This window comes from Mobula birostris, chromosome 6, assembly GCF_030028105.1.
Source record: "Mobula birostris isolate sMobBir1 chromosome 6, sMobBir1.hap1, whole genome shotgun sequence".
In the NCBI taxonomy this organism is placed as follows: domain Eukaryota; kingdom Metazoa; phylum Chordata; class Chondrichthyes; order Myliobatiformes; family Myliobatidae; genus Mobula; species Mobula birostris.
Window position 1 is genome coordinate 92,681,803 of NC_092375.1, and position 23,652 is coordinate 92,705,454.

Sequence of the window (23,652 nt, forward strand, 5' to 3'; positions counted from 1 at the left end):
TTGCTTGTTTACAAATCAAAAATTGGAAGATACACCAATGTGGAACTCCAGACACAATCAAATGCCTGCAATAATCCATGAATTACCTGAACAGAAACTAGCTGCTTTATGCCATTGCAAACACTGCTTTAATTTTTTTTCCAAGTAAAACCATTTAATAAAGTAATATTTTTATCAGGAGTGGCGACAAACTGTATCATCTTTTGAGAAGCTTTAAAAAAAACTTTGGAGTTTTTTTTCCCCAGAGGCTGCCATTTCATTAAGCAAACTTTGTTTTTGAAATCTAGAACTCCTGTAATGACAGCTTAATGAAGTTCTGTGGAAGCACCAGACCAAGATTACAGTGACACCTCTCGGAATCATTCATTTCCATTCCTCCAATGCCTCTCTTCCAATGTTATGCTCCTGTTTGGCTCTGGATAGGAAGTGGTGTTACTCACCAGAGAAGAACGCTTGACTCAAGAAGTTTGGCCTCTCCTGCTCTCCAACTAAATCTAAAGGGTTTTAGTGCCATTCATTCATCCTACTCCCAATCACTCAGAAGATTTTCCCTCACTCTTTTCAGTTTTTTATTACCTTAAATACTAGTTCCCAACTAAGTTATCTGTCTGGACTTATCCGATGGCTGTACAAGTACGTACGTTTTTACTGAGTCGGAAAATAAATGTTCAACAATGTCACCTAGTGGCGGTGGATGCAATTACATCTCAAATGCAATCAAAACCTAAGGAAAATGTTACCGCAAAAGCATAATAAAATTTTTCAAGAATAGAACCTGCATGCCCTCCTCATCTCTGTTTAACTATATTTAGATATGATTATTATTAATAATTTAATCATCATAACATGTTAACATGCATTTTCAGAGGTCTGTTAAGATATTTTTAATCTTCTATAACAATCACAGTTGAAAGAGCCTCAGCCAATCCCAGTGGGTCAATGGTACTTTAGTGAAGGTTTAATTCCCTCAGTTTAGTTTATCATATGAAGAATCAACTTGTAGTTTTAATGTGCATCTTTGATGTTGTCGAGCAAACCTCGGCTAAATTTTTTTTTAGTTTAGTGGTTGCCAAAATAGATAAATGAATTTAAAAAAAACACCTACATTTTTCTCTAAGTATACTTTCTTTTACCTAATTTGGGGATAATATGCATAAGATAGTATGTGAAAAGACTGATTAAAACAATTGTAAATTAAAATGTTGGGACAGGCTCTGATCTTTAAATGAGCTGTTTTGCCATTTGCTTCACATTTTCTGACTTATAGTCTAAGACAACAACTCAAAGATCGTTCTCATTAGTTGATGAGATGGTAACAATAAGGGGAAAAATAATGACAGGAATGTCTAAGGGTAGATTGGAAGGTATTTCAAAGTAAAGGTTGTTTAAAGCTTAATTTTAGTAATTGTTAGAAAATTACAAATGTTAAAGGATATGAAAATGTGAGTGTGGAATTAGATGGGTGGATTATTAAGAACTATGGGGAGTGAGTGGGCAAATGCTTTTAGTCTATTGGAATATCAAAAACTTTGGAGAAAGGGAATGGGATCAGACTGGGTGAGTTGTTAAAGGGTATAATGGGATGAGATTTGACATGATTTTCAAGGGAATGCACATTGAGCAGAGAACAGCATGTGATTGGGATGAATATTACTGGGAATAGAGGATATATTAGAGTAGGGTGGATAATGGGAATAGTTGGAGTACTACGTGTGAAGAATGTGTAGAACATGTATAGGTAACCGATGTGAAGAAAAACATGACATAGGCATGCAACACACACAAAATGCTGGAGGAATTCAGCAGGCCAAGCAGCATCTATGGAAAAGAGTACAGTCGACATATTGGGCCGAAACCCATCAGCAGGACGGCCGAAGGGTTTTGGCCAGAAATGTTGATTGAACTCTTTTCCATAGGTGCTGTCTGGCCTGCTGAGTTCCTCCAGCATTTTGTGTGTGTTGCTCGGATTTACAGCATCTGCAGATTTTCTCATGTTTGTGATGACATAGGCATGGTAGACTGGAGCAACAAACTGCGAGAGGAACTCAGTGGGTTGAGAAATGGAAAGGAGAGGTCGACATTTTGTGTCAAACCTCTGTATCTGATTCCTGATGCAGAGCTTCAACCCGAAAGCTTCACAATTCCTTTCCTTCCACAGATGCTGGGTTTCTCTTGCAGATTGTTCTATCAATGGACTCTTTGATCTGAACCTTCAAATCATAATTAATTTGCAAGGGGGTTTCTGGAATTGTTAATCTAATAACATGGCAGCGGAGGCATCTGCAATCTCATGACCATCATGTCCAATAACTAATCTCCTTAATCAATACATCCAAGGATAGGGAATGAGGTAAGGAGATCAGAATTATAAGAGTTTCAGAAAGAGAAAAAAAGGTTGGATTATGAAAAAAAAATCAGAGATAGAAATAAAGGGCAAGAAAACAAGGATAAAATTTTAAAAATTAACAATTATTTACTCCATACTGAGTAGATTCGAACATTTTTTGTTTCCATTAAAAGGCTACCAAAAGAGTGACTGTAATTCATGCCTTTAGCTGAGTTCTTATGATGTGAAATATATAAATACCTATGGCAAATTCACTCATAATAACAGTTTAAATGCCCCCATTTTATAGCAGTGAGAGAACTGGCACAAATTATATGGTTACTGTCTATCATGAAGCTGAATTAAATTGGAGCTCAGTTCCCACCTGCTCAAAAGGGCAACAATTATACCAGTGGTCAAGAAGAGCAGGATGAGCTGCCTTAACGGCTATCATTCAATAGGACTCACATCTGTGGTGATGAAGTTGCTTTGAGAGGTTGGCTATGGCTAGAATCAACTCCTGTCTCAGCAAGAACCTGGACCCACTGCAATTTTCCTATCACCACAACAGGTCTACAGTGGATGCAATCTCACTGGCTCTTCATGGAGCCTTGAATCACCTGGAGAATACTAACGCTTACATCAGGCTGCTGTTTGCTGACTACAGCTCAGCGTTTAACACAATCGTTCCTATAGTTCTGATCAAAAAGCTCCAAAACCTGGACCTCTGTACCTCCCTCTGCAACTGGATCATTGACTTCCTCACTGGAAGACCACAGTCAAAATCAGAATCAGGTTTAATATCACCTGCATATGTCATGACATTTGTTAACTGCAGACTGGAAATAACATCTGCACCTGATAATCAACACTGGTGCAACTCAAGGGTGTATCTTAGCCCACTGCTCTACTCTCTCTACACCCATGACTGTGTATAGGTACTGCTCAAGTACCATTCATAAATTTGCTGATGACACAACTATTGTTCACAGACTTTCAGATGGTGACGAAAGGCATACAGGAGTGAGATTGATCAGCTAGTGGAGTGGTGTCACAGTAGCAACCTTGCACTCAAGGTCAGTAAGACTAAAGTATTGATAGTGGACTGCATAAAGGATAAGTTGAAGGAACACACTCCAGTCCTCATCATGGGATCAGAAGTGGAAAGAGCGAGCAGTTTCAATTTCCTTGGTGTCAGCATCTCTGACGATCTATCCTGGACCCAACATATCGATGCAGTTACAAAGGAGGCTTGATAACAGCTATACTTCATTAGGAGTTTGAGGAGATTTGATTTGTCACCAAAGACACTTGAAAACTTCTACAGATGTACTGTGGAGAGCATTCTGAGAGTCTGTATCACTGTCTGGAGTCACTGCACAGGATCAAAATAAGCTGCAGAAGGCTGTAATCTCCGTCAGTCCTATTGTAAGCACTAACCTCCTCAGTACTAGCATCCAGGGCACCTTCAAGGAGTAATGGGTGAAGATGCAGAGATGGAGATGTGAATGGAGAAAATTGATAATTAGGGAAGATAAAATCTATAGTCCAATTGGATTATATTGATGGTAATTTTTAAAAATATATTGATCCATGTCACAAACTATACTCTTCTTAAATTAAAAAGGCAGCATCCATCATTAAGGACCCCCATCACCCAGGACACACCCTCATCTCATTGATCCTATCAGGGAGGAGCTTCACACACTCAACAATTCAGGAACAATTCCTCCCCTCTGCCATCACATTTCTGAATGGACATTGAGCCCATAAACACTACCTCACTACTTTTTTTCTCATTTTGAACTACTTATTTAATTTCACTTAAATAAAATGTATATACTTACTGTTATTTACAGATTTTATTATTATGTATTGCAATGTACTGCTGCTGCAGAACAACAAATGTCACCACATATGCTGGTGATATTAAACCTGATCCTGATTCTGAATGTGTGGTTATTTTCGATTTTGCTGTTTTTCTCAGCATTGTGTGCAACAACAATCCATTCAGTCCAGTTGACCAAGAAAAAATCTGAAACTAAATCGAAAGATGATCCGCAGTTTCCTCTGCAGTGATCGCAATTCGCCATCATCCTGTAAACCTCAGGAGCAAAGCCAAGTTGACCATACGGGTCAAGCACTACCACTTCAGAAAGAAAGATAAGCCAAAGCCACAGCTCCTGTGTCAGGTGGACTTGAAAGATCCCAGAGCAGGGATTGTAGCAAGATATCCTGGCCATTGTTTTATGTTGACCCAAACAGTTTCATGGGTGTTTTGTTTCATTTGCTACAGCATCTCAAAAGAATTTCATAATTTCCGGCCAAATACTTTGGGGACCTTTTAAGCATGTGAAAGGTATGATTTAAACCTGTTTCTTCTATCAAATGGCATAATTCTCTTTTAACTGAATGAATATAATAGCCCATTGGACCCTGCTGAAAGGGGGTTGTAAAATGAGAGAGTACTACTTGGTACAGGCAATCTCAAACAGATACTTCAACTTGCACACATCATACACTGCACATTTGTTTGATTTATCTCTATTTGTTCCTATATTTATCCAGAAGATGAGAATTGATGAGCAGAGACTCAGCAAGTCAGTCATCAAGGGTCTCAAACTGAAACAGACTGTTCATTCCCTTCCACAGATGTTGCCTGACTTGCTGAGTTCCTCTAGCACTTTATGTGTTTTGCTCTAGATTTCCAACATCTGCAGAATCTCTTGTGTTTTTGAAGAGCAGAGAAATTGATCTTTAACTAAGTACAAGGCATATTTTAGAAATTTTCTATTTAATTTAAGAAGGGTGTAGTTTATGACATGGTTCAATATATTTAAAATTCACCATCAATGTAATCCATTTGGACTTAATTAATTATCCATTTTCTCCATCCCCTACTTTGTCTCTGCATCTTCTCCCAATGTTGCCTCAAGAATATTTTAATGTTTTTAATTTCTTCTAATTTTGTTAGTCGTTCCAAAAAATATAGAGGTAAAATAATTATATTGTATTTCTGCAACTCAAATTATATTGTATTTCTTATTGTGTATCTTAGTGACTCTGTCCCTGTTCAATTTTTTTGTGTTTTATGTGTCAGTAGAATAATTTGTTCTTTCAATATACATTCATTGATTTTTTTTTTGCATTTATTATCACTTTTCTATATATTTTGGCTTCCTCTCTTCCGTTCTTCATGTCTGTAGAGATGCATTTTAAAATTTAAATGTTATCTTATCTTTTTTATTTATATTTCAGATGTCATTGGGGTCTGGAATCTTTTCTTTAATGTAATTTCTCTGACTAATTTTCACAGTTGTTCTATTTATTTCCTTCTTAGTAATTTAGTTTTGTTTGTTTCCCTGTTTGTAAACCTATTCTCTTCAAATCATTTTCCTCAATGTATTACTTTGATTATTTCTTCCTCTTTTGGTTTGTTGTGCTGAGATCACTACTGCCTGGAAGTTCCTCATCCTTTCTTATTCTTCATATTGTTAGATCCAGTGCTAAACTCTCCTTGCTGATGTATTTGGAAATGCATGAATTCATTGTACAAATTCCATTCTTTATAACTCCCTCCACTTCCTCTTCCTGCCAGTTTACTTGCTTGTGGTCAAAATCTCCGTACATTGTAATTCTATATTCTTTACTCATTTCACAATGTTACACACAAGATTTCTTCCTTCAGCTCGTTTCCAATGTTGCGTGTTCTATAGTACATGCCATAGGCATAATTTACAGTATACTCCTTGCATTTTATTTGGATGCATATACCTTTTGTTTATAAGTCATTATTTGTCTTGTTCCTTATTGCAGTTCCTTTTCTTTAGCCAGAGAGTGGTGAATCTGTGGAATTTGTTGTCAAAGGCAGCTGTGAAGGCCAAGTCATTGGGTATATTTAAGGCAGAGGTTGATAGATTCTTGATTAGTCAGGGCGTGAATGGATACTGGGAGAAGGCAGGAAATTGGGGCTGAGAGGGAAAATGGATCAGACATGATGAAATGGTGGAGCAGACTCATTGGACCAAATCGCCTAATTCTTCTCCTATATCTTAAGGTCTTATGTATGATCCATACAGTTATCCTATCTCTTTTGGGATTATGTTATACCCACAGTGACTTGGTGTTAGCAGAGTTTTTTTCATGTGGATATTTGGTTGGGCACGGAATGCATAGGTAGATAGATAGATTGACAATCTGACAGAAAATTGTGCATCAATGGACAATTAGGAAATGTGATGGATGACAAATGTGTGAACTGATCCACAGATAGGTTGCATACAAAAGGATAATAGTCACTAAGCAGATGGATAGATAGGTGATTAGATAGAAACACAAATGTGGAGATTGCTGGAGAGGCGAATGCACATGGAATAAATAGTCAATTGTAATGGGGTGGTGGGGAGTCAAATAATCAACTGCTTTTGCATAGTCAGGGAGAGGTCAACAGATTTGCAATAGATAGAAGGAAAACATCATCTCTGAGTGGATGGGGATGTGTAAGTATAGTGGTGAGATAGGCAATGATTGCATGCACAGCAAAGAGATAGACAATGGAGAGAGAGATACACAAACAAGTGGACAGAGAGATAGATGAACAGGTGGAAAGATACTTGTATGAGTAAATGGACAGATATGATCTTTGACAGCATATGGAGGAGATTGGGATGACAAATTAACAGTTGTTGGGTGCTACATGGTCAGATACTGTATATGAATAAGTAGATGGGAAAATGATATATGGGTTAATTAAAAGTTAGATAGCCACTCAAATTAGTTTTTGGTAGCTAGGTGGATTTATAATGAACATTTGATAAGGGCAGCTGGACAGGATGGGTGGAAAATATCTGTGAAGATGGGCAAATGCAATGACATCAATGGAAGAGCAGACATATCTTTTAGAGAATTAATGCACAATTAAGAATATAAATAGATGCAAGGAAAGTTAATGGATTGGGAGATGATCAACAGAATGATCATTACAGGATGGCAATTAGTTGATATATGAATAGACAGCTAGGTGGAAGATTGGATAGACATTGGATGTTGGATGCATATACAGAAAGATTGTATGAGGAACAGACACTTTGGGTGGGGTGCAGAATAAGTGAGTGGACAGAAATTGCTTTTTGGACCTTTGTGGGTAGTGAGCAGACAGTTAATTGGCGAATGGGTGGACAGTAAGATACGATGACTCATTGGAGCATAAATAGATTATACATCAGTGGAAAGATAGATGGAGGTAGGGATGGATGGAGAAGTAATGGCTAGATGCAGAGATATATAAGTAGTCCTGTAGATGCTACATGATGGGCGGGAGGCTGCAGATTACATGACAATGGGCAATAGTCACCATATGGGTTGATGCATGGTTGCTGGAGAATAGCTGAACGGAGAAGTAAATTGATGGATGGGTTAATTGCTAGATGGTGGACGGTTGGATGGTTAATACAGCCGGTTAGGTGGATAGTTAAATGGAAAGATGAATGGGCAGATATTATTATTTGAAGCTTTCAAATCAGTGATTCTGAACTTTTGTTTAGACTCTGTTAGTAAATTACTCTACTTTTTAGGCAAGCAAAATGCAGAATTTCCATTTGAAGAATTGACGTAAAGTAACCAATAAAGACTGCAGATTAGATATTCAGAGTAAATACTGAATATTTTAATACAAGAAAGGGAAACATTTGCTTTCATCATCAATTACTTACTGGGTTAAGTGATACTATGGACCTTATACCTGTTTCCTAGAACAATCCACTTTTGTTATGTTTTCTTACACACACACACACACACGCAGTAGGTTTGAAGTAACCAGTAAATCTTCATAAATGTTGAGTGTTATTGAAAATATAGAGCAGCTTATGCATGGCCTTTGTGTATTGTGTATTATCTAAAGTTAATTCACATTTCTTTGGGTTGTTATCCAGACTTGGAGATTAGACTAAAGGCACAGGTATGTAAGATGTAAATTAAAATCGTCATTAAACATCCAGCCTCAGAGTAAGATTTATGTAGATTAGAGGCCAAATACACAGGAACATTGGCTATAAATTAAAGAGTAATATCATCATCAAAAATATTGAACGATTCATTAGGCTCTGGGGAAGAACTTGGTGAATATTAGATTTATCAATGTATAGCCTCATTACAGTGACATTGTCATATGCTAGAGTGTGTTTTATGCAATTGGACATACAAACAGGTCAAAGAAAAAGTGAAAGCTAGGTGAAAAGACAGCAAACAGTATTGTGCATCCCAAAACTCTGGGGCAACATCTTCAGAAATGGAATGATTCTCTGGAATACCAGCCGGCCTGGCTGAACTTTAGAGTTGATCTACATCGAGAGGCACACTGATTCTCACTGCAAGTGTCTGTCTAGGAGTCTGATTAAATACATTAACCAATTCTCTTTGCTGGATAAGCTGTGTCAGCTTTGTTTTTGATTGTTGTGCCATTGCAATGTCAGATTAAGAGAGCTGTCACAGGGAAAAGTGTTTGAAAGCACACTCTCACACAGAATAAACAGTTATACTTCAGGAGATGATTTGCACAGGAAATTAGGAAAATTTTTACAAGAAGTAAGATTCTGAAGAAAGTCTTTCACACATTTAAGTAAAATCCTTGGTTCCCTGAAGACCTGAGGACATGTTTACACTCTACTTTTTATAATCCAAAGTTTTGCTTTCCCCACTTTATTACAGTGGAATCAATATCTCTGCTGTAACATCTCCATGTGTGATGAAAAGTCTCTATCACCCTGCCCTCAACATGTCTTTGATGAGTACATTGTAAATTTACATTGATGCATTTTGAGGTGGTTCCATTCGATGAGTTGCATCTAAATGAATACATGAATTTAGCAGTTTTCTATGCAAAATTACTGTACACAATGATCAAACCGAACTGAAACAAAGATTATGCATCTGTGTAGTTTATGCACCATATAAGAAAAGGAGCCCTGGCCCACTACCAGGGTTGGAAACTCTCTGCACCATTGCTTCTCCTGTAAAATACCATTTCACTTCTCTGGCACTGATCAAAATGTGCACTAGAACAATCTGTATATAGTGATCCGGCTCAAAGTTAGTGAGCCGATTCTTGTGTCAATGGAACTCCATAGCCTGCCGAACATCATTGTTCATAAAATGAATGCTACTGATATCATATGTCAACAGTTTTGTTTTAGAAAGATCTATTTTTGGAGCTTTTGAGATAGTTGTTCTTATGTACTCATATGTTTTATGTAAAAAAAGCCAATAAACTGAGAGTGTTTGTAATCGGTGCGGTGTACTTTATATTGGTAACAGAGGGTAAAGTAAAGATCCCTGACATTTTGTAGCTGAGTTCATGGAAAGGTGAAATTGGGGTAGAATTTACTGCACCTCAGGAGCATTCCAGAGACTCATAGCAAATTCTGGATTTTCTGGAGATCAATAATTATATATTTTTATATGGCCTCATGACAAGCGCCAAGAGTGAGTGCCTTGAAGTGTATGCTCTGCTAATGGTATTTCCAGCGTAGAAGACGGTTTGATGGAGTGATACAGAACAGAAGCAGGCTCTTTGGCCCACTATGTGGATGTTGATTATTATGGAACTGTCTATACTAATCCCATTTCCAGACATTTGGCCTTTAATGCCTGAACCACGCGGGTGCTCATTCAGATACATCTCAGGTGCTGTGAGAGTACCTGCTTCCACCTTCTTTTTCAATGTGTTGTAGATTACAACCACTCTCTAGGTGAAAAAAAATCTTATTCCAGTTCCCCACTAACTCACAGAGCCATACAAACTGGCCCTTCAGCCCAATCAAGATACTTGTCTAAGCCAGTTCCCATTTGCTCATACTTGACCCATTTCCCTCTATCCATGTACAGAGGTTGTTTAAATGTTGTCATTGTACAAGCCTCAACTTCCTTTGGCAGCTCATTCCATATACCCACCACCCTCTGCATAAAGGTCTTGTCCCTCAGGTTCCTGTGAAATCTCTTCCTTCTCAACTTAAAGCTGTTCCTTCTAGTTCTTGGGGAAAAGAGTGTGCGTTCACGCTGCCCCCTATACTCCTCACTTTAAGTCTATGCCCTCTGTTTCAAGAATAATCCTGCTTCCTAGTTGATCCTTTTCTTATTTCCAATCAGACTCTTAGAAAGTGAGTAACCCTGACACCAGCGCCCAGCGATTGTTACCTTGAATTAATATTAATCTCTAGCTTTGAAGCGTTGCAGCCCTTTCCCTAATGGTGGTTATTGTTCCTTCCTGCAACAGCTTGTTTTAGCATTACTAGTGAAAATTTTAGAATTGGCTATTAAGAGTGGAGATGGAATCTTGATTCAGACCAAGTGGAAGAGGATGGTCCCTTTATGAAACAGTGAGCTTTTTATTTTTATAGTTCAATTTACATGGATGCTTTCTATTGCTCATCAGACTGAACCAAACAAAAGATGTTAGAAAAACCCAGTTGTGGAATGGGAAATGATCAATGTTTCAGATTTACAAACTGGTGAATTCAAGAGATGCAAGTAGATTTTCAACTTGCCAGATTTATTGGATTAAGTTCATGCTTTGCTGGAGGACATTAACTCTATTCCTTAACGAACTTTGTTGAACAAACCTGAGTTGTTTCTCTGGAGGAAATACCTCTGAGAGGAGACCTGACAGAAGTTTATAAAATTATGAGAGGCGGAGATAAAGTGGACAGCCAGAAACTTTTCCCCAGGTAAGAAATGTCAAGTACTATAGACCATGTATTTGAGGTGATAGAGGGAAAGTATAAAGAAATTATGCAAGGAAAATTTTTCACACAGAAAGAATGGGCTGCCAGGGATTCTGTAGCTACCCCAATTCAACAGGACCTTGTGTGCTGTACTCTCCACACCTTACCTCCTACCTTTATTTTATCCATTATCCTCAAAGTTTTCTTTTCTTGCTCTTCAGTACCAGAGACATTTTTTGCTCTGGTTGACATCCAATACATCATGTTGTTAGACCAAAAATCCCATTTTGCCTGAGATTTTATTACCCTGACCTCTCAATCAAGTTACCAATGTTCACAGATTCACTGTAGAAAGCATCCCATCTGGTTGCTTTGCAGCTTGGGACAGCAACCAGTCTGCCCAAGAGCACAAGAAACTGAAGAGAACTGTGGACATGGCTGAACACGTAATGAAAACTAGGCTCCCCCTCATTGACTCTGTCTATATTTCCTGCTGTCTTAGGAAAGCAGCCAACATAATCAAAGACCACTCCCCCCGGTATTCTTTCTTCACCCCCCCCCCCCCATGGGGCAAAAGAACAAAAGCCTGCAAATACAAACCACCAGACTCAAGGACAGCGTCTATCCCACTGTTACCAGACTCTTGAATGGAGCTTTCGTAAGCAAAATGGTGAACTCCCGATCTCCCAATTTACCTCATTGTGACCCTTGCACTCCGTCTAGCTGCAATGCACTTTTCCTGTAATTGCAACTTCAGTTTGTAGATGAACTCTATACAAATGGGTCCTTTTGAAGCAAGTTAACTCTATACAAATGGGTCCTTTTGAAGCAAGTTAAATCTTAAATTGCATGATAAAAGAAGATACTGTCTAAAACAAGGTTTGATCTATCCTCCCAAAAGATTACCCTTTTGACAATGGGCTAAGGGGAGACCCAATCTGAAACTTTACTTGTAACTATAATTGAGGTCTATTTCTCTTTTTGCTATCTTGGTGTACTTGTGTATGAAATCATTTGACAGCACAGCAAGGACACAAAAGCTTTTCATTGTATCTCACTACATGTGACAATAATAAACCGATAGCAATAATAATAATCCCACTGGATGTCAATGCAGCAGTTCAGAGATTGGAACACTGGATTTATTGAGAATGGGGCTGAAGGCTGTAATCTTCTGTCTTAAGGATTGCATTGGTTTGATCTCCCTTGGGGTCACCAATAAACCTCCAGTGGAGTTCAATGTCCACACAGATGACGACACCTCCAGGGCCGTTATGCACTTTTGGTAGAAGTTATATTAGAGCTCACAGGGACATAACAGTCACAGATTCACACAAAAGCTGACAGAAGTGAGCAGTGCTATCTGAGTGGGGTTTATAGATTCTTTCTGTAACTGTGGCATGCCCCTGGATTCTTCAACATCTTATTGACGTGCTAATTGGTATGTTAATTGCCTAATGTGCAGATGAGTGGTGGAATCTTGGGAGAGGTGATGGAACTGTAGGGAGAATAGGCCACAGGAATATTAGTGGTGTAATAGAATTGCTTTGCTGGCTAGCATAGTCTTGATGGTATTGGTTTACTATACAAAATTACTGTACTAAAATACAGTGTAAAGCTTTTGTTTTGCATCGAGCTAATAAAAGAAACCAGAGTGTAGAATATATAGTTACAGTTACAGAAAAAGTGTAATACAGAGAGGAAAATAAATGCAGGGCCACCTCGAGGTAACTATAAGTTTATCTATTTGTGTATGAGAGGTCTGTTCAAGAGTCTGATAACAATGGGAATGGTAGCAGTCTTTGAGTCTGATATTATAAAGAAATTCATGACCTTGCTAAAAATTAGCTTCTTCCAGAAATATTAATCAAGTGTTTACATTGAAAGTAGCCCAAGTTACAAATCTCAGGGTTACGACTTATGTACAACTAGGTGGAATACAACTGCTGGATGTTGTGGAGCTGTAGGCATCATCAGCTGTGCGGGAATTCGGTTTGTGGCTGCACTTTTGATTTGCAATCTGTCCGGGTTACAAACGATTCACAGTGATGGAACTGCTGTAACTTGGGTAGGACCTGTACTCCAAATGACCACTTTCATAAACAATGCAGAGAGGTGTTCACTGCTCTGGAACAGAACCCAAAGGGGCAAAGAGTGAAAAAGGAGCATGAGAGATGAGTGAATGAGAGTCCCCAGTAACGTCTGCCATTTTTATTGAACTTGTCACTTCTCTGCATACAGGTAAAACTGAATCAACGTTTTGGGTTTAGTCAGATGACAATGCTGGTTTTCGTTATCTGTGGCTGAGCTGATTGATTCTCTGCAGCCCCTGGCGGTTGTTGATGGTCTTGTGCACGGTGATGAGGAACGGGAAAGCTGAGGGGAGCTCCACACGGCTGCTGAGATTCTGGTGCCCCCAATGCAAACACTGCAGTTTATCCGCCAGGTCTCTCCGTCCAGCCCGCTCCAGAGCCACCTGTAGCCGTTTACTTTTATTCTCTTGGTCCTTTGACTTTTCATACCTGAAACAATTTTTCAGAAGTATAAGGTACCAACACAGCAGAGACCTGGCAGACCAATTGAATAATTACTTTGGTTCTGTCTTCACTAAAGAGGACATAAATAATCTTCCAGAAATAGTAGGGGACAGAGGGTCCAGTGAGATGGAGGAACTGAGCGAAATACATGTTAGTAGGGAAGTGGTGTTAGGTAAATTGAAGGGGTTAAAGGCAGATAAATCCCCAGGGCCAGATGGTCTGCATCCCAGAGTGCTTAAAGAAGTAGCCCAAGAAATAGTGGATGCATTAGTGATAATTTTTCAAAACTCGTTAGATTCTGGACTAGTTCCTGAGGATTGGAGGGTGGCTAATGTAACCCCACTTTTTAAAAAAGGAGGGAGAGAAATGGGGGAATTATAGACCGGTTCGCCTAACATCGGTGGTGGGGAAACTGCTGGAGTCAGTTATCAAAGATGTGATAACAGCACATTTGGAAAGCGATGAAATCATCGGACAAAGTCAGCATGGATTTGTGAAAGGAAAATCATGTCTGACGAATCTCATAGAATTTTTTGAGGATGTAACTAGTAGAATGGATAGGGGAGAACAAGTGGATGTGGTATATTTGGATTTTCAAAAGGCTTTTGACAAGGTCCCACACAGGAGATTAGTGTGCAAACTTAAAGCACACGGTATTGGGGGTAAGGTATTGATGTGGATAGAGAATTGGTTAGCAGACAGGAAGCAAAGAGTGGGAATAGATGGGACCTTTTCAGAATGGCAGGCAGTGACTAGTGGGGTACCGCAAAGCTCAGTGCTGGGACCCCAGTTGTTTACAATATATATTAATGACTTGGATGAGGGAATTAAATGCAGCATCTCCAAGTTTGCAGATGACACGAAGCTAGGCGGCAGTGTTAGCTGTGAGGAGGATGCTAAGAGGATGCAGGGTGACTTGGATAGGTTGGGTGAGTGGGCAAATTCATGGCAGATGCAATTTAATGTGGATAAATGTGAAGTTATCCACTTTGGTGGCAAAAATAGGAAAACAGGTTGTTATCTGAATGGTGGCCGATTAGGAAAAGGGGAGGTGCAACGAGACCTGGGTGTCATTATACACCAGTCATTGAAAGTGGGCATGCAGGTACAGCAGGCGGTGAAAAAGGCGAATGGTATGCTGGCATTTATAACAAGAGGATTCGAGTACAGGAGCAGGGAGGTACTACTGCAGTTGTACAAGGCCTTGGTGAGACCACACCTGGAGTATTGTGTGCAGTTTTGGTCCCCTAATCTGAGGAAAGACATCCTTGCCATAGAGGGAGTACAGAGAAGGTTCACCAGATTGATTCCTGGGATGGCAGGACTTTCATATGAAGAAAGACTGGATCGACTAGGCTTGTACTCGTTGGAATTTAGAAGATTGAGGGGGGATCTGATTGAAACGTATAAGATCCTAAAGGGATTGGACAGGCTAGATGCAGGAAGATTGTTCCCGATGTTGGGGAAGTCCAGAACGATGGGTCACAGTTTGAGGATAGAGGGGAAGCCTTTTAGGACCGAGATTAGGAAAAACTTCTTCACACAGAGAGTGGTGAATCTGTGGAATTCTCTGCCACAGGAAACAATTGAGGCCAGTTCATTGGCTATATTTAAGAGGGAGTTAGATATGGCCCTTGTGGCTACGGGGGTCAGGGGGTATGGAGGGAAGGCTGGTGCAGGGTTCTGAGTTGGATGATCAGCCATGATCATAATAAATGGGGGTGCAGGCTCAAAGGGCCGAATGGCCAACTCCTGCACCTATTTTCTATGTTTCTATGTTTCTAGTAGAGCTGCTGCCTCAACTCCCAAGGCACACATTCCTTCCTGACTTCAGGTGCTGTCTGTGTGGAGTTTGCACATTCACCTTGTGACCAGGTTAATTTTTCTCATGTTAGAGCATGGCGAAGTGGCTAAGCCGTCAGTCTGGTAATCTGAAGGTCGCTAGTTCGAGCCTCAGCTGAGGCAGCGTGTTGTGTCCTTGAGCAAGGCACTTAACCACACATTGCTCTGTGACTTCAGCAGTGCCAAGCTGTATTGGCCCTAGTATGCTTCCCTTGGACAATATCGGGGGCGTGGAGAGAGGGGACTTGCAGCATGGGCAACTGCCAGTCTTCCATACAACCTTGCCCAGGCCTGTGCCCTGGAAACCTTCCAAGGCCCAAATCCATAGTCTCACGAGACTAACGGATGCCTAATATTAATTTCTCTCAGATGTTCCAGTTTTTTCCACATCCCAAAGACGTGCAAGTTGAAAGTTAACATAGAACACAGACTGTACAGCACAGGAAAAGGCTTTTCAATCCATGATGTTGTGCTAAACAAAATCAGCTAAAGATTCCTAATTCAAAGCCTTCTGTTTGCACGTGGTCCATATCCCTCCATATTTATATGCCTATTTAAGAGCCCCTTAAACTCCTCTATGCTGCCCTAAGCACCAGCGGAGTCACAGGGAGTAACTAAACACCTCGATCATATTGCCTCCAGCATCATTTGGGTTACTTGGGTATTAATTTAGTTTTGCACACCATTGTGGGACGAATGACTTGTTCCTGTTTAGTTTAAAAAAAAACGTCCCTCACACATCTCTTTGGAGCTTTCCCCTTCTCAGCTTAAATGCATGTCCTCTAATATTAGACTTGTCTCTGAGATAATACTACCCTATCCACGCCTTTCACAATCATCATTTTCTATCAGGTCTCCCCTCAGCTTCACCGCCCCAGAGAAAACAACCCAAATTTGTCCAAGCTCATGCCCTCTGATCCAGACAGCATCTTGGTGAAGCTCTTCTGCATCCTCTCCAAAGTCTCGACATCCTTCCTCCACATGCATCCTAACCAGAGTTTTATTTTTTAAAAAGTCACCTAACTACTGATTATGGTCATCAGGTGATGCAATGAGTAGTTTTTCTCTCTCTGAGATCTCCAAGTCCCATTCACCCTCTTTAGTTTCCCTGTCCATTGACTCCTCCCTAATTCTCCTACTGCATACCGGGGCAATTTACAGTGAATGATTAACCAAACGACCAGTTTACCTTTGGGATGTTGGAGGGAACCAGATTACCCAGAGGAAACCCATGCAATCACAGGGAGAACATGCTGACTCCAGACAGACTCCACTGGAGGTTAAGGTTGAGCTGTGAAACTGGCTCTGTGGCCCTGTGCTGACTTGCATCATTGTCTGATAATGGTGCTTCAGTTCTTTTGCTCACTCACATCCAGTGGCTCACCTTTGGGCGACTAGACCTTTTGACTGCAGGCTTGGAGAGGTGTACACAAAATCAGAATACTAAACAGGTCGGTAGTTGTTGAGTGCTAACTGGAAAACAGTAAGAGACAATATGAGTTAGCAACATCTTAAGACTACTGATGAAACCCTTGACTTACCAGTTTTCCAACATTTTCTTGGCTTGCACATATTTCTGCATGGAGGCTGCTTGAAACCGACCAATGTCTGCCCTGGAGAATCCCAGCTCGAAAGCCACAAGGGTCCACTGAAAGCCAAGGTCTTTCGCAAGTTCTTGGATAAACTTCACATTGATCACAGCATCCTTGGGGCAGGACAACAGCTTTCTGTAAATAACACTCATGGAGTGCCAGTTTCAGACTGACAAGTCTTTATCAAGCAGAACTGCGGTGGATTAGGAGAATATGAAGAGAAATGCCAACCAAGATGTTATTATTGTTAGCTAAGATATGCAAGAGGGTTGTTAGGATGGAGATGAACAGAAACATGGGACAGCTAGTGTTAATTTCAATGTGCAGTATGTTAATTTAAGTTTATATTAACTTATGTTTGCCATGTTTTTGATGCTGCTGCAAAAGGTGAAGTTTCATGGCATTTCAAGTGTGGCAGTGAGGTAGCAAGTTCAAGTTTACTGTCGTGGGCATTCATACCCACACTTGAAACGCCATGAAACTTCACCACTGATACTGCCTGTGTGGTGCCTGTGCAATCTCCCTTTGACCCCGCAGTAGCTCAATTGGCTGCTAAAAGTTACCCCCAGTGTGTAAGTGAAGTCTGGAGGGAAACGAAATGGGAAAAGTGTAGTGTTGGTATGAATGGGTGGTTGATGGTTGACACAAATATGGTAGGCTGAAAGGTAGAGGTCGAAACCACTGAGGGATGAGTGCAGAAAGGAGTTGCTGTCTTCCCAGCACTCTCCTTACCATTTACTAATAATCTAAGGGACAGGAAGCAAAGTTTATGGTGACCTGTTGTGTCCTGGGTTAAGGGAAGAAACCCCCAGGATTTGGTTCTGAAGCTCTGTCATCTTTTTCATATATTAATAACTTTAATGGGAAGACACAAGATGCAAGGTCAAGGCTGGCAGATGACATTAAAGTGTTTAACTATGGTAAATACTGACATCTTAGAAGGACGGTTTGGTAAAGTGGGGCAGGAGAAACTACTACATTCATTTGTCCACCTTCTCACTCTCTACCTGCACCCTTTCACTCATTGATGGGGTTTTACCCCACCAGAGACATCCACACTCCCCAACCTTCCCCGCTGCTTCTTTTGTCCCCTTCCCATTTCTCACCGAAGGTGTTTGATCTCAAAACATTAACTGTTCTCAATCCACAGATGTGGCTTGACCTGCTGAGTATTTCCAACATTGTATTTTTGTATTTCAATTTGCAGCATCTGATGATATTTTTAATTTTCCCGTAACAATTAAGGTATACCAATGTAAATTTTGTGTTCCTTTCTGGACATGGTAGTTTCACCAGAAGACTAACGCATTATTGACAGCACTATATGGAGGGATGTGTAGCTAGCAGAGAGCTCTTCCCATTAGTAGATCGCTCAGGGACTGGGGAGGGCAAACAGCTTTAAATTTTTGGTCATGAGATACAAAGGACACGTGAGGAGAACACTGAATAGTGATGGACTAGAATTCACAGCATGTAACAATGTTGGAAGCAAAGTCAATTAGGATCTTCCAAAAGGAAATGGATGCACACTGGGGAGGTAATGATTTGGTAATTGGTTTATTACTGTCATATGTGCTAAGACACGGTTCATAAGTATTGTCTGCGTGCCCTCCAGACAGATCATTCCAAACACAAGTACATCGTGGTGGTAAAAAGGAAAACAAAACAGAATGCAGAAAATAGGGTTACCGTTACAGAGAAAGGTGGTACAGTAACAGTGGTTAGTGCAATGCTTCATGGTATCAACGACCCACGTCTAGTTTCTGCCACTGCCTGTAAGGAGCCTGTATGTTCTCCCCAAAATCACATAGGTTTCCTCCCAGTTCTCCGGTTTCCTCCCACAGTCCAAAGACGTACCGATTGGCAGGTTAATTAGTCATTGTAAATTGTCCCGTGATTAGGCTAGGGTTAAGTTGGGGGCTGCTGGGTGGCGTGGCTGGTGGGCCAGGAAGGGCCTACTCTGCACTGTATCTCAATAAATAAATAAAGTCAGTGCAGGTAGACAAATAAAGAGCAGAAGTGTGATGAGATAGGTTGAGAGATCAAGAGTTCATCTTTACTGTATTGAGATCTGTTCAAGTGTCTAATAATAGTGGGATAGAAACTGTGCTTGTGCCTGGTAGTACTTTCTTTCGAGCTTTGGTATTCTCTGCCTGAGAGACGAGAAAAGAAAATGACCAGGGTGGGAGGGTCCTTGATTATTCTGGCTGCTGTACCGAGGTAGTGAGAAGTATTATGGAGTGGTTGGAGGGCAGCCAGCTGCTGATTTGTGTGATGAACTGAGGTGTTTTCACAACTTTCTGCAATCATGGCCAGAACAGCTGCCAAAACAAGCTGTGATGCATTGGCATAGGATGTTTTCTATGGGGCATCTGTGAAAAAATTCAGGGTTTTTTGAAGAGAGAAGGGGAAAGGGGCTCAGAAGATTTCTCCTACTAAACTTAGCATAAATGCGATGGACCCAATGGTCTCTTTCTAAGCTGTAACTATTTGATGATTGCGAAAAATAGATCAGGTGAATGACATTGTCTTTTCCCCAGGGATGAAGAATGTAAAACTGGAAGGGATAGATTTAAGGCAAAAGAGGGACAAGAGTTCACACAGAGGGTGATGGCTATACAGAATGAGCTGACAGAGGAGGTAGTAAAAGCAGGTACAATTGCATCATTTAAAAGATATTTGGTCAGGCATGGATAAGAAAGGTTTAGAGCAGTGGTTCCCAAAGTGGGCAATATTGCCCCCACCCCAGCGGAGGTGGGAGTTTCTCAGAGGGCAATAAAGTTAAAGGGGGTGGTGAGGGACGCTCGGTAGCAAGGGGGGCAGCTGAAGACATAATTTAAGAAATGAATTACTTATTAAAAGCTTTTGATCCTCAGTGCCTCATAATTGATTACAATGATACTAAGGGAATGATCTTGCTAACCCACCATTCTCTTAGACTTTGCTCCAAGCACGTTATAGCTATTGAGAAACAATATGACATTTACGTGGACTGAAGAAATCGTGTCATTCCCAGGCCCAGCTGTGCATTATTGTTGTTCAATGCTGTAGCACAGTGTTAGCTCGTATGATTCCCATACCCTAATCATGCAGCAGTTCAATTCCTGTGAATTAGGGTTTGGCATTCAATGAGGTAAAGTTCAGAATCTGCCCTTTCGAAAGGTCTTGACCACAATTCTTTAACCCACAGCACAACCGAGATATCAGTACTCCACTTGCAGTACCTTCAGACGAGTGAGGTTTTGTCTGGGCTATTATGACATCATAACTTTCCACTTCATGGATCGCAGCGCCTGAGGTTGGACTTAAACAATAGGCGATTGTCCGTGGTCGTTAATCCATAACGAAAGTGGCAGAAGCAGACCAAATGAAAAAGAAGTCTAGATCATACAGTGTGGAGTATCTGTAATATGGCCAGCACTAAGCAGCCAACAGCAGCCAATGTGTCCGCTGTGTGAAAAAGATTTTTTCAAGTGAGGCAATGAAACTGTCCGGGCTCCTTGAACACTTGAACAGAATACACTCTGATAAAACAAACAAGAACTTACCTTATTTTCAGTCACTTTGTGAATACTTTCAGAAACGGAAAACATGTTTGCCAGCACTTCACAAAAAAACAGTGAGGGTTTGCTAGCTTCATATAATATTGCATTGTTCATTGCTAAATCTGGAAAGCCCCATACAATTGGAGAAGAACCAATTCTGCCAGCAATAAAGGAAGTTCTAAGCACCGTCACCAGAACAAATAATTAAAGTGATTCTGCTCAGTGACAACTCTGTTCAAAGATGAATAGTTGAAATGTCTGAGAATGTGGAAGACACATTGTGCAACATACTTTAGAAAAAAGAATTTGCTCTGCAGTTGGATGAGTCAACTTTGCCGGGCAATTAATCTTTGCTCCTTGGTTATGTTTGCTTCATAAAAGATGAAAGTGTGGTTCAAGAGTTGTTATTTGCAAGTGGACTAGAAAGAGGTATGAAGGAGGAGTTAGTATTTCAGCTTGTTGAGCATTTTTTTTTAAAGAGGAGGATATTCTGCTCACCAACATTCTTGCTTGGGGCACCATCGATGACAGGACACCACCGTGGGGTTATTACTTTCCTGAAAAAAGCTGTATCTAGTATATTTACAATTCACGGACAACATCTTGTCACAAAAAAACCTAAGCAATTGATTGCATGAATCATCCAGTGCTGTTATCACAGTGCTAAATAAACTCAAGTCCCATGCTCTCAATTCTCGACTATTTTCAGAGCTTTGTAGAGAACGATGAGCAGCTTGAATGCTTGTGTTGCACACAGAAGTCAGGCGGCTCTCAAAAGATAAATGACTGAGACACTCTTATGCCATTTTTCAAATTGTGATAAAATTCTTGGAAAATTCAGTAGTCAACTCAAGAATACTAGGCATCACATTGCTTATTTGTCAGAATTATTCACAAATTCTAATGAAATCAACCTTCAGTTGCAAGGGAATAATGTGAATCTTATCAGTCAAATCAGTCGTCTCCACGTTTCTGTCCATGTAATTCCTATTTAAGTGTAACATCGCCTATCGTAACTTTTTCCAATTTCTGAGCCTCTCCGAGTTGGCAGAGGAAGAAAGAGTACCAGATGATGATCTTCAAGTATAGTGTATCGACCTGCGAGAGCTGCATAAAGACATGTCAGAGAGATTTCAGGATCTTCTCTCGAACCAAGTTCCAGTTAGGATAATTAATCAATTCCTGAACACTCGTAATGAGGAAATAACAGGAATGATGGAGGAAGAACTGATGTCACTACAAAACGACATTTACCTGCGGCCAGGTTTGAAAAAGATCATATTAAGACGTGGTTGCAGAAAGAAATTTCTGAACACTATCCTGCACTGTGGAAAAAGGTCAATATGTCCTTTATTGCCTTTCTAACATCATATTTAGAGGAGCACGATTTCAGTACAGTCACCCAACTTCTTTCAAAGCGACAAAACAGACTGCAAGTTACTGAACATGGGGATCTGAGATGCCTTCTGAGTGTCATTTAGCCTGATGTTGAGAAGCTGATATCACTGCACCAAGTCCATCCATCTCATTGAAAGGTGTAAAAGTAATGAAATAATGCATAGTTGGACTACTAATGTACACTCTGAAATTGTAGCTGAAAAATGTTTTTGCAGTAATTAAATAAATAACTTCGTAGCTTTAAATAGATTTTTTTGCAATTACTTGTTACTGCTTTGAATTTGCAATTCCTATCTTCTTTCACTATGCATTGTAAATCAAAATTCTTTATCGTTTTATGTAATTTCCAGAAAGGGAAGAGGGAGCACTGGGGATGTGGTCTGGAAGCCAAGGGGGTGGTTACACAAAAAGTTTGGGAACCACTGCTTTAGAGGGACATGCACCAAACGTAGGCAAATGGGACTACTCAGATAGACAGGTTGTTCGGCTTGGACGAGTTGGACCAAATGGACTATTTCCAGGCTTTTTAACATTTTGACTTTAAAACATGCTTAGCACAACCAACTGGTGATTTTGCTTAAGCAGGTTTACTTGCCTCCTGAGCTCTGTTAGCCATGGGGATCTGTAAAAATATATCACACTTCACAGGGATCCTCGTTATTCTTGGTTCTGATGAATATTAAAATAAGAGCAAATGAAACAATGACGGAACAACTAACCACACAAATCAGCTTTAAATTACCACAAAAATAAAACACAAAGTTTAGCCAACATACCTATTTGCCTTGAACAATACCTTGAGGATTAATTCAGAAATACTTGAAAGTCAGGGGGAGATGGACTGTTGCTATGTTGTAACTAAAACATAACTATCCTGACCACTTTATTGACCACTGAGTTAAAAATTAAGTAAGTTGTGTTATACTTCACAGGGCAGTTAACCTTGGATAGCCGTATAAATCAATTGTGCATTATCCCTTGGAGCTAACAACACTGAAACAGTCTTCAGCCAAGCTCGCCCACACTGGCCAAGGAGCCTACCTGAGCCACATTACACTAAACCTTTCCTATCCATGGACGTATCCAAAAGTCTTTTAAATGTTGTAATTGTAGCTGCTTCAACCACTTCCTCTGGAAGCTTGTTCCTTATACAGACTATTCTCTGAAAATCTTTCTTCTCTCACTTTACACCGATGCAGTCTCATTTTAGATTTCCCCACCCTGAGAAAAAGACTGTGAACATCCACCTTATCTACACCCATCATGATTTTATAAACCTCTGTGAGGACAGCTCCTCAGCCTCCTTCCTTCAGGATTACCTAGTTTATTTTAACCTTTTGTAAGCTCTTCTTTTCTTCTTGACTAGATTTACAACAGCCTTTATACACCACGGTTCCTGTATCCTACCATCCTTTCCCTGTCTCATTGAAATGTATCTACGCTGAACCCCACGAAAATATCCCCTGAACATTTGCCATTTTTCTTCTGTATGTTTCCGAGAACATCTGTTTTCAATTTATGCTTCCAAGTTCCTGCCTGACAGCCTCATATTTCCCCTTACTCCAATTAAACATTTCCCTGACTTCTCTGTTCCTATCCCTCTCCAATGCTATGGTGAAGGAGATAGAATTGTGATCACTATCTCCAAAATGCTCTCCCACTGAGAGACCTGACACCTGACCAGGTTCATTTCCC

The 23,652-nt window shown here is 40.2% G+C and overlaps 1 protein-coding gene across 1 annotated transcript; it reads right to left on the bottom strand.

Annotated features, from left to right (window-relative positions):
* Positions 1–13,239: 13,239 nt before the first annotated feature.
* Positions 13,240–22,809, bottom strand: LOC140199841 (uncharacterized). The gene is made up of 4 exons (XM_072262346.1): positions 22,734–22,809; positions 22,553–22,626; positions 16,964–17,127; positions 13,240–13,565 (listed from the first exon to the last, which is right to left on the bottom strand). Exons 2-4 carry the CDS (start codon positions 22,571–22,573, stop codon positions 13,337–13,339), a joined length of 414 nt encoding a protein of 137 aa, XP_072118447.1. The 5' UTR covers positions 22,574–22,626; positions 22,734–22,809; the 3' UTR covers positions 13,240–13,336.
* Between the last annotated feature and the right edge of the window lie 843 nt (positions 22,810–23,652).